The following is a 12447-nucleotide window of genomic DNA, read 5'->3' as shown; positions in this document are numbered from 1 at the left end:
GTGGACCTACCTGCAAGTCTCCTAAAATGATTTTAATGGTAATTGACTGCCTTTGGACATTTATCCTCGGACACCTTTTGGTCCATGGAGCTTTAGAAAAAACCCTGGAATGTTTGCTACTGCTGTTTAATTTGTTTATTTATGAAGTCTTGCTTAACATGCCTGCCTGTGAAGAATGCCTACTTTAACTATTTTTCTAGGAGTCTTCCGATGGTTTGTGGCTTTCTGTTCTAAAGTGTGCTCCGCTACCCCTTTTTCTCCCTTTATGTCCTACATTTACTGTTAGGTATTCATTTGTTTTATTTATGATACTATGCCCTAGATACTTAGGAGTATTATAATACTGTGCCTTAGAAATCTAGAAATATTGTGACTATTTTCAGTGTTGGCACATGGGGTCTTGATTATGTCTCTCTTACTATGTGCTGTTATTGTCTACGGTTCCCCATTTCTTCCCACCCCTTAGCCTATATATGTACTGTGTCTATTAATAGATGGTGCACTTACTTTGTAGTGTTAAGAGTGGGTTCGGACTCAGCTTACCATATTTAGTTACACTGTGTTAATTACTATGTGTTATACAGGGCTCACAATTGAGGGTAGCTGGGAGCTATTTAGCTCCTGCATCTAGCATAATAGAGCCTGGTTAGCTTGGAAACCAACAGCTATCAGGAGCTACCTTTGGCTCCTAGGGCCAACTGGTGCCTTCCAAACATGTAAATGAGACATTGACTTTGAGTATTTGAGAATGTTACTAAAGAAGACGTAGAACACATCTAATACACATTTAAATACAATGGTTCATACTGTGAGAAACCTGAGGGTATTCTTACTCCTACTCCCCTTGTATCCTCTTCCCTGGATACTCTTCTCAGGCGGCCAGGGGAAAGGCCATTGTTCTTGGATCCTGACTCTGGGGGTGGAGAAGCGAAGGAGGATCACCTGGGTGGAGGGTCCTTGAGGATTGGGGCCCTGCAGGCGAGGCATGGCATCCCCCTTTCCCGAAACCAACCTAACCCTGCCCCGGAATTTATAGGCTACTGTAAGACCTCTCCCCTATTTTCCCCATCTTTTACCTCTGACAGTACTGGGACGAGGAAGAGGCGACTAGGAGTGATGTACACTAAAACCTAATTTCACCACTCTAGTACTGGCACAAAGAAGGTGCCTGTAGAGTGCTTTAAAGGTCAGACATGTAATTTAACTTATGGTCAGGCAAACACAATTGAAAATCCACACCTACAACCTGTCAAAGGGTTGCAGGTGTATAAAGGTAGACTAAAAGTTGAGTACGGGGGAAAACAGGGAGGACTGTGTGACAGTGAGCAGCAGGGGACCTGTGTTGAGGAGGAAGCCAGTACGCCGTCCCAGACCCAAGAGGACTTGCGCAGCCCAGGACAAGTTGGACTGGAAAGCTACCACAGGTGTGGGTGCCTCTGTGTTGGAGAGAAAGCAGCTGGAGCTGTGAATGAGACAAGAAGACAGGATACTGTCCGTGTCTGAGCCAAAGCAGCCGACTCGCCGGTGTGTGGAGGGGTGCATCCGGAATGCGAGCGGGGCTCTCAGAAGCCAGCCCACCAACCTACAAGACAGAGGAGGAGAAGCAGAGCTGCCGGGGAGGAACACCTGGACCGGTGAGTGTCTGGGAATACACCCAGCACCAGGGCATTCCTAATGGGGTAGGCTTATGCAATTAAGGGCAGCACATGTTTATTGAATGCCGAGTGAAACTTTGAAACAAGGTTGAATTAGATTTATTAATTATCGAACTCAATGCACTGGAGAGCCTGGGGTTTGAATGAAACTTTGAAAATAAAGCTAAAACACATTTCTTGAATGCAGATCTGAATGAAACTCTGAAACCCAGCTGATTCACATATATCGAACCCGAACGAAATGAAATTCTTGAAACTGAGCTAAAGTAAACTTATTGTATAGGGAATTGAATAACACTCTAAAGTTCACAACGGATAACAATGAAAAGGGAAAGTGCCCGTTTGCAGGCAACTTACTGAAAAGAGTGCAAGTGTGAAAGAATGCAACAAAGTTGGGCATGGAAAAGACCACCATAAAGTGAACTTTATAACTGAATACAATACAGCAAGGCTAAAGGCTGGCAAGAAGTGTATAACACGTGGTGACAATGCCAAGAGGCTAACCAGGAGAAACTAGAAACTGGTAAAACTGCACACAGAGCCAAGAAGCGTATAAAGAGAAACCAAGTGAATATGAATATGTACACGTGGACAAGTGTAGAAAAACCTGTGTGCACTGGAGAGCCTGGGGTTTCTGGTTGCGCGACCTGTGATGGGTGGACCGTGTGGTCTGGTAACTGTGCCTAGACCTGTGAGCCCTAAATGGTGAATGTCAAAAGACATTGTGAAATAATCCAAAGAGCACTGTGAGTGAACTGGTAAAGCAAGGAGGGGGGTCAAGTGTATCTATTTTGGGTTTTTGAAAGACTGAAACCAGTGCAAGTGCTACATTGACATTTTTGGGGAAGGGAACCCTGAGAGTTGAGGAACTGCAAATACTATCTTGAGACGAAGCCTCAAGACACCTTTTTGTGTAAACTGTATTGCCTTCAACTTGGGGGAAGAGAACCCTGAGGATTGTGTGGAACTGTATTGCCTTGAACTTGGAAAAAGGTAATCTTGAGACTTTTGTGGAACTTTCTTGAACTTGGGGAATGGGAACTGAGAAGGAAGCTAAGAGCTGGAAGAAGCTCAGAACTTTATGCTGATCACCATTTCTTTTAGTATTGACATCCCTGCATATTGTTTAGCTTTAGTTATGAGGGCAATAATAGGTTTTGGTCACAGGCGTTTAAGTTGAACTCTTTGACTCAGACTTTCCTTAGTTACGTTCAGGCAGGGAAATCTCACCTTCGCATAGGGCAAGCTAGGCCTTCTACCATCCTGACATTTGAGTTAATAAAACCTTTCATTTTAAACTTTTACTCTGTTGTCTGTGTCTTGCTCCATGAGCATCCTTGGTAGCTCCTAGTTTCCATGTGGTCGCTACTGCCTACAGGGTAATGCCCCACACCCAAGAGCTAGTTTTAGCTCCTGCCCATCGAATCTCAATTTTGAACCCTGTTTATGTTTAATCTATACTACTTATTTTTAGCTGCTAGAGATTCTATGTATAATGTTACAATAAAGCGTATGATTTTCAGAATTCCATTGTGGTTGTTTTCTTTTGTTAACTGTGTGGATTAACTGTACTTCACTGCCAGCCTTTCTCCCGGCCTTGATTTAGGCCTGCCTGCTCAGGTACAACTACTACTTTGCAGCATCTGGCCTTTCAGGTGAGAAATGCTATTTCACTTTTAGGTTAGATAGTTACATAGTCTGCACCAGAAGATTGTGCAAAAATCTCCGTAGCGCGGAACAGTGCCGATGAAGTGCAGTCTCCTGCAGCTCTTTTTTCCTCTGTGGCTTACCTGGTGGTCTGTTTTCCATTTCGTTCCCTGATACCTGGAGAGGGGAGGAGCAGCATGAATATAACCCTGCCAGCAGCACAGAGCGCTGCGCGTAAGTGCGGTGACAAAGTGTAGTCTGCTGCAGTCTGCTGAAGGAACCCTGATTTGACGTTAAAGGCAGGCTAAAACTCGTTGTGTACTAAACCTCCCTTAACCACTTTGCAATTTCCTCTGGGGCTGAGATACCAATTGGGTGACCAACCTAAAGCTGGTGAGTTGGATGCCAAAAATCTTTCTCCTCACTTCCTCCTACTCTGTTCTGCTCCAACTTTAATAAATCTGTTTGACATGAATGTACAAACTGCGTAGTAAAGGGGTATACCCCGCAAAGAAGGCAGGTGCTACCAAATCTGTAGTTCACCCTGTTCGTCAGATGGATTTCTAAACTCTGACCTGGTGGGCATAAGTTCAGAAGGCCAGCCTAGTTTCTTGGAACAGGGTAACCTCTGGACAAGCCAGACCAATCAAGGTAGCTCTGGCCGGCGGTCAAGACTAAGTCTCAGGAGGGGTGAGGGTGACTGAAAGACCTCAATGAGCACACAGAGCAAGGACACTTACAAATTACTCCAGGCAGGTGTTATATAAAAAATGTAGACACATTTATTACAAGGCCTTTGTAACATTGACCATAGCAAAAGAATCACAGTAACACTAAGTAAACCATTACATCACAATCTATACATTATATATACAAGACCATTGTGGTCCAAAAGGTTAACTGCACCAAATATGTTAACCTAGAGGGGAACGAAACAGGCAGTGCAGGTAACCTTTATACCCCTTCGACATCGACAATACACCTAAGAGGCAGTCCAAGCCCTAAGAAGAGGGGAGCCTTGTGCTCAATATTACATGCAATGCAAGCGCACGCGGTTGTTCCAATGGGCAAGATGGGTCTCTAGCAGCTCAGGAAGGTGGGTGAGGCGATGAAGAATAGGTTCCCACTATTCAAGAAGGACCTCCACTTGAAGGCAGAGGCAGTTCGAGAGTTTGGGATGGGGTCGCTATTTCGCAATAGCAGTGGAAAGGACAGGGGCCTTCAGGGGCCACTCATGCATAAATATGGGCCCTTGTGCCAGGGGCCACCGGTTGGGGTATTGAGTACTCACCGGTTCCCGATGCAAGTGGGCCCAAACTTCGGCAGGTCAGTCCACTTCGCTTGCAGGTTCGAATGCGGCAAAAAGGACGTCTCAGCACCTTTTAGTTCCTTGGATACAGCGATTATCCTCAAACGGGACAGTGGTGATTTCTCCGCACCCGGTGGATGAATCGACCCAGTTTCACTGCAGCAGGCTTCAGGGGCAAGAGGGTCACAAATGCAGTGGAATTGCAAAGGACTTTGCCGTGGTAGGGCAACAGGGTCCCCGCTTTCACTCCGGTCCTGGCGCACTCGTCTCACTTCAGACCTGGGAACGCCAAGTGTATGAAATCCGGTGTGAGGGTGCCGTGGACACAGAGCTAGCAGTTTCCCAAGTTCCGAGGGTCTCCTCGAAACGACGGCGGGGACAGAGCAAAGGTCCTGCGTAAGCTGGTCAGCCCACTGGTTGGCCCAGGGACACTTTGAACAGACACCTTCACCAAAACCTGCAAGTAAGCTTTCCATGTAAGCCACGTACGAAAGATTCAATGCAATGAGATGCTGATTGGCTTCCTTTGATGAACAGCAATATTTATAGTTACATTCCTGCTCAATTTACTTGGTATCTTGGAGCATCTAAATCACTTTTAGACTACTTGTTTGCCTCGGCCGCCATTTTCAATAAATATCCACTCGTCAAGGTGCTTGATGTGGATAAGGGTGACCCTTTACCAATTTATGTTGAATTGAAGGTAAATGATATAGTTAACCCAGCACTAGTTGTGTTCCGCCTCTCTAAGTCAATTCCGGAGCTGATAGGCTCAAATGGAACCTTAAATCTTCACTGGTGTTTAATTATAATTTGACAAAAGAGGTAGGAGACTATTTGTTGGATACATGTGTAGTCTTCTCTCCGAGCAGCTTTGTAGACTACTTTGTGAGTATCTATAATCACTTTACAAGAAAGATACAGCAGATTTTTAAACGTATACCTGTTTTTTATCAAAACATTCATGAAAAGAAAAAATAACTTTAATTGAAATCTCTTGCTAAGCTTTCTCTTGTGCGTCAGAAACTTTAAGCTGCTACATTGAAATACAAATAAAAAAACTCGGTAAGAGGGTATAAACGTCAAATGTTACAGAATGACTCAGAGTTGATACTAGTCAGCTTATCCATGAATAATGCGGAAAATATGTGGAAATTGATTAATTATGACAATAATTAGCAAACCAGTCTCCAAGTGAATCCTATCCCCGAAGAAGAGTGGATAAACTACTTCAGGTTGTTATATGCCACCACTTTGACCGACGTAATTATTCTAATCAGGATGGTCATTTGAGTTTGACACAGAGTACCTCTAGGAAATAATCAAAACATGAAATGTGTTGCACGCACCTGGGCATGCTGGTTTTCAAACCTCTCTCTGCGGTCAAGACGTGTTTGTGGTTACCTGTTTCTAAGAGTGTATTGGTCTATTTCAAGCCAGGTTAAGGTTGGATATGTTGGTGGCCCCAAGGGCAGTTTGTGGACTGTGTTTTAACCCCTTTGTTCCCTCTAGGTACCATTCTTTATAGGATTCACCTGTGTCTGTTCATGCCTTCTAGGGAACACTTAGGGTGTACCTTAAGGCCCTTTAATTGTTTTTGTCGATGCACTTTTTTACTTTGTCGCTTCTAGAACCTATTATATTAGGATGTATTGTTCCTTAGTCGGCCATTGTATAATGTTTATTTTTCAGAATACATGTATAGTGTCATTTCTCGGGTTGTATATCGGGGCAAAGTGGCCATTTCAACCAGGCATCTGCCTTACCCTTATTGAAGCCAAGACTGCGCTGCCATTGCTGCCCCATTGTAACACTGTTGTACCCTGATATTACACGTTATCCCATCGCAGACCAGAAGGCCATAGAAAAATCTCCCTAACTCTCTTTTTATTCTCAACTACATTCATCTTTTACACAGTTTATTATAGACTGGTTCACGTCTGGCTTCCTGGCTTGGCATTCCTGAATTACTATTGCAGAGTTTGCCCCGTGGACAAATTTAAGAGCTAATCTCTGGTCAGATGGTACTCTACTTCGGGAGATGATGCAGGACGTGGGACGGCTATCAGGTTATAAAGTAAATTGGGGAAGAACCGTGGTCTTTCCGGTGAAAATGAATCCACTAAGTAGGAGGCTATTAGATTGGGATTGTCAGTGGGCAGATATCTCAGTAAAGTATTTGGGTGTGTATTTGGTGCGAGATATTCGAAAGACTGTGGATTTTAATATAGATACATTGAAATAAATCTTAATGAGAGACATACGTAGGTGGGACAGGCTGACATTAACTCTTTGGGCTAAAATGAATGCTGTCAAAATGGTCTTGCTTCAGACGGTGTTGTATTACATTCAATCCCTTCCCCTGAAGTTCACAAAGCAGGCATTGAAACATATTGAAAAATGTTCATGGATTTCTTATGGGGAGTGGGCAAGAGGCCAAGAATCCCGCAATATATATTAATAGGTAGTGTTAAAGAGGGGGGCTTTGGTTACCCAGTGCTGGAAAATTATTACAAAGGGTTTCATTTGAAAAAGGTGTCTTATTATTTTAGGAAAGATGAGGGCTTTGATCCTTCTTGGCTTTGGATGGAGAGGGAAAGATTGAGTCCGTTTCCAGTGGACTGTTTATATTCTTATGGTAAACTACCGAAATCTGCGGTTAAGATGGAGGCTTTAACTGCTACAAAGTCTGCTGTGGTTTTGTTGATTCAAGGGTGTGGACAAACTTTATTTCTTTACAATTGTGCTTCTCTTTCGTCGAATCCTGGTTTACAGATTGAGAACAAAGTATTGCACTGGAGGAGCTGGGTTAATAAGGGTATTTTGAAGATTGGGGATGTGTAGAAAGATGGTGGGATGCTTTCATTTGGAGTTTTAATGGATCAGTTTGGTTTGGACGATAGGGAAATGGAGAGGTATAGATCATTAGAATGCTTGATGATAGGCATCAAATGTTGAGTGAACCGTTAAGTGATAAACCCCAAGTATGCATATTGTATGATGCTGCTCCGAATGTAGTCTCTACATTTACTAAACATATGCCTGTACAGGTGTGTATGCAGGATTCGTGGGAGAAATTGCAGAATATACGGGGTGATTGAACTGGGTAGGGATATATCTGAAGCTGAATGGGATAATGTGTGGAGGGTAACGGTGAGAGCTAAAATGGATTTGAACTTGAGATACATTCATCAGCGTATTTTGGGGCGTTTTTGTTGGACACCAGTGAAGATGGTGGAGCGGGGATTGATTGAATCGGATTTGTGTTGGGGGTGCTCTCACTCAAAAGGGACTTATCTGCATATGTTATGGGAATGTGATAGGGTACTGACTTTCTGGAAAGAGGTAATTGATCGAGTAGATCTAGTGATTGGTAAGTCGTTTCCTCGAACTTTCATGTCTGCAATTTTTCTCTCAAATGAAAGTAGAGGTCTGGAAATCTGTGGTGCCTCTGATTGGATTGATAGGGCATTATTAATGGCAATAAAGCATATTATGAGAGAGTGGAAATCGCGTAAGAAACCACACACTGATAGTTGGATGGTGGACATGCGCACACCTTCGAGGTATGAGAGGTCTCGGGCATCCCGACTTAATCGTGAGACTGAATACTGTGATAATTGGGATTCTTTTAATGATTTGTTTGAATAGGGTATAGAATTAATATACTTGGTGAAATATGGGAATTGGGTGGGGGGTTAATGTGTCATGTTTTGATCTTGACTGCGTTTGTGTGTAAGTGTTTGTTGTAATGGTTTAATTGATATGTGAGGGGACTTTATATTGAAAGTTATAGTTCATTGATAATTGTATTTTGGTAAAGAAAATGTTATGTATACTGTTACTTCTATGACTCTCACCAATATGTATTGATGTTATTAATGGTTTGAAAATCGAAATAAAGGCACCACACTTAGCTTGATGAATGCAGCATATCTCCACCCCATCACCATGCAAACACTACGTGTTACTAACTGCCTGTTGCACTTCTAAACTGCTTTGCATTGATGCTAAACACTTTTAGAACATACCTTGTGTTTTGCAGTCCTGAGCAGTCTGCCACCTGAATGGATGCGCATGCACCCAAGCTATTACAAAAAATATGTTCTCCTTTCCCCTACCCCATCCCCATTTCTGTTCCTTTTCACCCACTTTCTCGTCCTCTAATCTTCTCCCTACCCCTTTGTCTCCACAAACTGAGGCCTGCATGCCCTGAGCCAGACCACAGTACACCAAACTTAAAGAAAAGCAGGCGCTCACAAAACACTGCAATGGTGAACTGGTGTAGTATAAAAGCCCTGTAACGGGCATGGCATGGGTTAGAAAAGATTATATTTGCTGCTTTCAATGGGACACTCTGTCTGTTCTATTGTCTGCTTCCTGATATGGCTTTTTGGAGGCAAATAAAGCCCTCCGATTTACCTCCCTTGCTTTTTGTTCACTTATGCAGGAACTGATCAGTCTCTAAGAGTATTAGGAATGGGAGACCTAAAATTTGTTTGTTTAAAGCTGCACATTTCACCTTAAACTGAAGTGTGGTTTGGATACTTTGTATCCTTATATATTTTACTCATGTACTTTTTTCATTTTTTCTAATAATGCCATTCAGAGCATCATATACTCTGAAATGGCTGTGCCATGAGATATTCGCCTGTCCTTTGGCCATTTTGGGCCTTGACCTTCCTGCCCTGTTGGGTCCGGAATTGCCATACATGGAAAGCTCTTTCCTGGGCAAAGCTTCTGCTTTCCATGCAGAGTGGTTGTCTGTGTATATGGCAGGATGTGTGGGCTGGGTCTGTCTGGACTCAGTCCACATCTAAGCCACAGTACGTCTGTTGCTGTGCAGATGTGTTGCTCAGATGTTGTCCATAATTGGGTAGCCTGTGCAAGTTTGAATGGTGCACATCTTTCCCATTGGTGGACTTTGAGGCGATTCCAGTCCATATGCTGGATAAAAGGAGGACTCCTGCAGCCATTCAACAGATCACCATTGGAGCCAATACTCCTGCGAAGGTGTGCATCCCACGGACAACCAGAGGACGACCGTTGCCGCTGACCAGTATTGCTGCCAGCCATGTCCAGGCGAAGCTCTGCTTTTCCCTCCTGATCTTTGGAAGACCCTCGCCAGTGCTTTGACCCCATGATTAGTCAGAACAACCTGCCTCGTCCCCTGTTGGAAGATCCATGTTTGCTGAGCCTTCAGAAGTGTCCATGGACCACACAGAGAACTGGCCAGCTCTCTCCTGGGCTACCTCACTGCAGTCATCATCATTCCAAGTTCACCCTTTCTACTCTGTGAATCATCAACTTGTAGCACAGTTTCAGCCTTCTTGACCAAGAGATTCTGTGCATGGCCTGATCCTTTGTTCTAGCCACGAGGATGGCCTTTCACCACCGGACCTCCCTCTGAAGCCCATGTTCTTCGTGTACTGGAAAGCTCCTGAGGTTGTCTGCTCCGTGTACGTCTTCATCTTGCCATGCCACAGGTGTTCAGCTGTTTAGTCTCCAGAACCGTCTTGCTAGCTGACTAGTCTGACCCAATTCCACTGGTTAAAGGGACCTCTGCATCTGCAACCCCTGGACCTCCCTTGAACATACAAAGCCTAAGAGTAAGTGGATCCAGCAAATTCAAGAGCCCCTGAAGTGGTTGCTGAAGAAATCAGAGTTATGGGGGGGGGTGAGTTTACATGCCTGTTCCTGCCGCCCCTTCTACCATAGGGTTGTTTGAGTGTAAAGTCCTAACCATATCTCTTCCATGCCTACCTTAGAAAGGTGGTAATCTGGTCAAAGACACCCCCCCCCCCACACCACCCCAAGGCTTCCCCTAGCGTGGTGGGATTGGGAGAGAAAATTGTAAAAATGTTACTTGACTTATTATTCTACTTCTGGAAAATGTTCCGGTAACTGTTGGCTTTGGTAACTCTTGTTCTCAAATCACATGGTAAACCTTCCTTTAAGGTGTACATATTGTGAACTTGTGTCCCTTGGGCACCTAGGTCTTGATTCCTAGAAGGGTTGGACCTGAACTTGGGAACTAAATCTAATCTGGTTTTCTTGAGGTTGTTTTAACTGTTTTCTACCTATTTACTTACCTGTCTCCAACTGGTTCTAAATTGGTTTTTGCTCTTTTTCTCACTTGTTTTCCATATAGTTCCTGAAGTGCCTAAAGTTTTGGGACATCTTCTAACTTGAATTGTTGGAGTGCTCTCTGTGTGTTTCATTGTAGCTTTATACCACTCCTGCACCCTCCCAAGTGTAAGCCTTACTGCTCTGCTATTGTACCTAAATTGGGTTTGGCTAGACATCTGCGTCTTTTCTTGTTTACCATAATAGGGTGGCCTCTCAGAATCTGGAAAATCCATTTTAACAACATGACTGCCCTTCCCGCCAATCTACATCCATGCACATTCAAAGTTTTGACTGACAGCCAATTCAATTTAAAGGCCCGCGCCAAGTGATACGTGCACCTGCACCCCTGTGCGTCTTCCCGCCCCCCCCTGCGTGCATATCGCGCCCGCCGGCCCTGTATATGTCACGCACACAACGCATGCACATTGCACGGTATTGGTGCTGCTTTGTGTGGACTGGTTGTATCCCTAGACCACTGTAACCCCCCACCCCTTCCAAAGTCCAAGCCTTTCCACTCTAACTGCCTTGACTGGGTTTGGCTAGACTTTAGTGTCTTTCCTGTTCGCCGTAATGGGTTGCCCTCCCAAAATCCCCCCCGGGGTTGCTTTTTGGAAATCCATCTGAACTACTTAAAGCAGCACATCAAAAATGTGTTGCAGCTGCATGGGCTTCTCATTAGAAGTCTCCCCAACAGCCGGACATTTAGGTCAGATCCGATGATACCCCTATCTGTGTCTGCTGTCTCCAGAATGCTGTAAAGAGAAGCATCATTAAAACCCCTAATTTAGATAAATGGTAAAATAGAACATTATACAAGAGCCATGTCATTCATCAAAAAATTAAGAGGAGCGCATTGGCTATATTGCTAGATAAGATCATTCTACTGTTGAATTACATTGCAGTTAAAAGTATATCTGCCCTGGAGCATTACACGTAAATGCATAGTAAATAGTATTGTAAAACACATTGCCTTTACTGTATGTTGCTTGAGTGTATCTAGTGCATCACGTCGGTCTGAAATTCTAAAAGCCATTAGTTTGCACAGCATCTGGACCTGAAGCGCTACTCATGGATTTGTACTTACTACCTTGCAATATTTTCTCATTTCTCCTCCACAGGTTCAGAGAGGGAGATTGATGTGATCGACGTTACAAGGCAGGCAGACTGCAAGATGAAATTGGGTGACTTTGTAAAATATTATAACAGTCAGAGCAGAGAGAAAGTGCTGAACGTCATCAGCCTGGAGTTCTCAGAAACCAGGTACAGGACCTTGCACCCCCATTATGTGATAGACTATGTTGTAACTACCTTGAGCATTTTGGAATTAGAGAGAAGGGACAAGTGTTGTTTGAAGTTAAATGTCAATCAGCCTTATGTTTGCTCTATTTTTGCAATGATTTTGAGCTGCTGCTTTGACTGTTCAATTAACACATATTAATCCCCTTTCCTCCCTCCCTGTTCTCTTTACTCCTGCCAATAGGCTGTCGAATCTGGTGGAGACTCCAAAGATTGTTCGCAAGCTTTCCTGGGTGGAGAACCTATGGCCTGAAGAATGTGTGTTTGAGAGGCCAAATGTCCAGAAGTACTGTTTGATGGGTGTTAAAGAGAGTTACACAGACTTCCACATAGATTTTGGGGGGACCTCCGTCTGGTACCATGTGCTAAAGGTAGTTGGCATGATATGCTTGATTACTGGTAGTTCTTAGA

The 12447-nt window shown here is 43.9% G+C and overlaps 1 protein-coding gene across 2 annotated transcripts in view; it reads left to right on the top strand.

Annotated features, from left to right (window-relative positions):
- Positions 1–12447, top strand: part of PHF8 (PHD finger protein 8) — an 852864-nt gene that overhangs the window by 386515 nt on the left and 453902 nt on the right. For both annotated transcript variants that reach the window (XM_069645307.1, XM_069645306.1), the window contains exons 5-6: positions 11859–12000; positions 12221–12407. In XM_069645307.1, coding sequence (XP_069501408.1) covers positions 11859–12000; positions 12221–12407 — 329 coding nt within the window. The remainder of the gene's footprint in view (positions 1–11858; positions 12001–12220; positions 12408–12447) is intronic.

The sequence above is a fragment of the Ambystoma mexicanum genome, chromosome 2p, assembly GCF_040938575.1.
Source record: "Ambystoma mexicanum isolate Mex_15411 chromosome 2p, UKY_AmexF1_1, whole genome shotgun sequence".
Classification (NCBI taxonomy): Eukaryota; Metazoa; Chordata; class Amphibia; order Caudata; family Ambystomatidae; genus Ambystoma; species Ambystoma mexicanum.
Note: the sequence above shows the minus strand (reverse complement) of the source record. Positions and strands in the feature narration are given on the sequence as shown.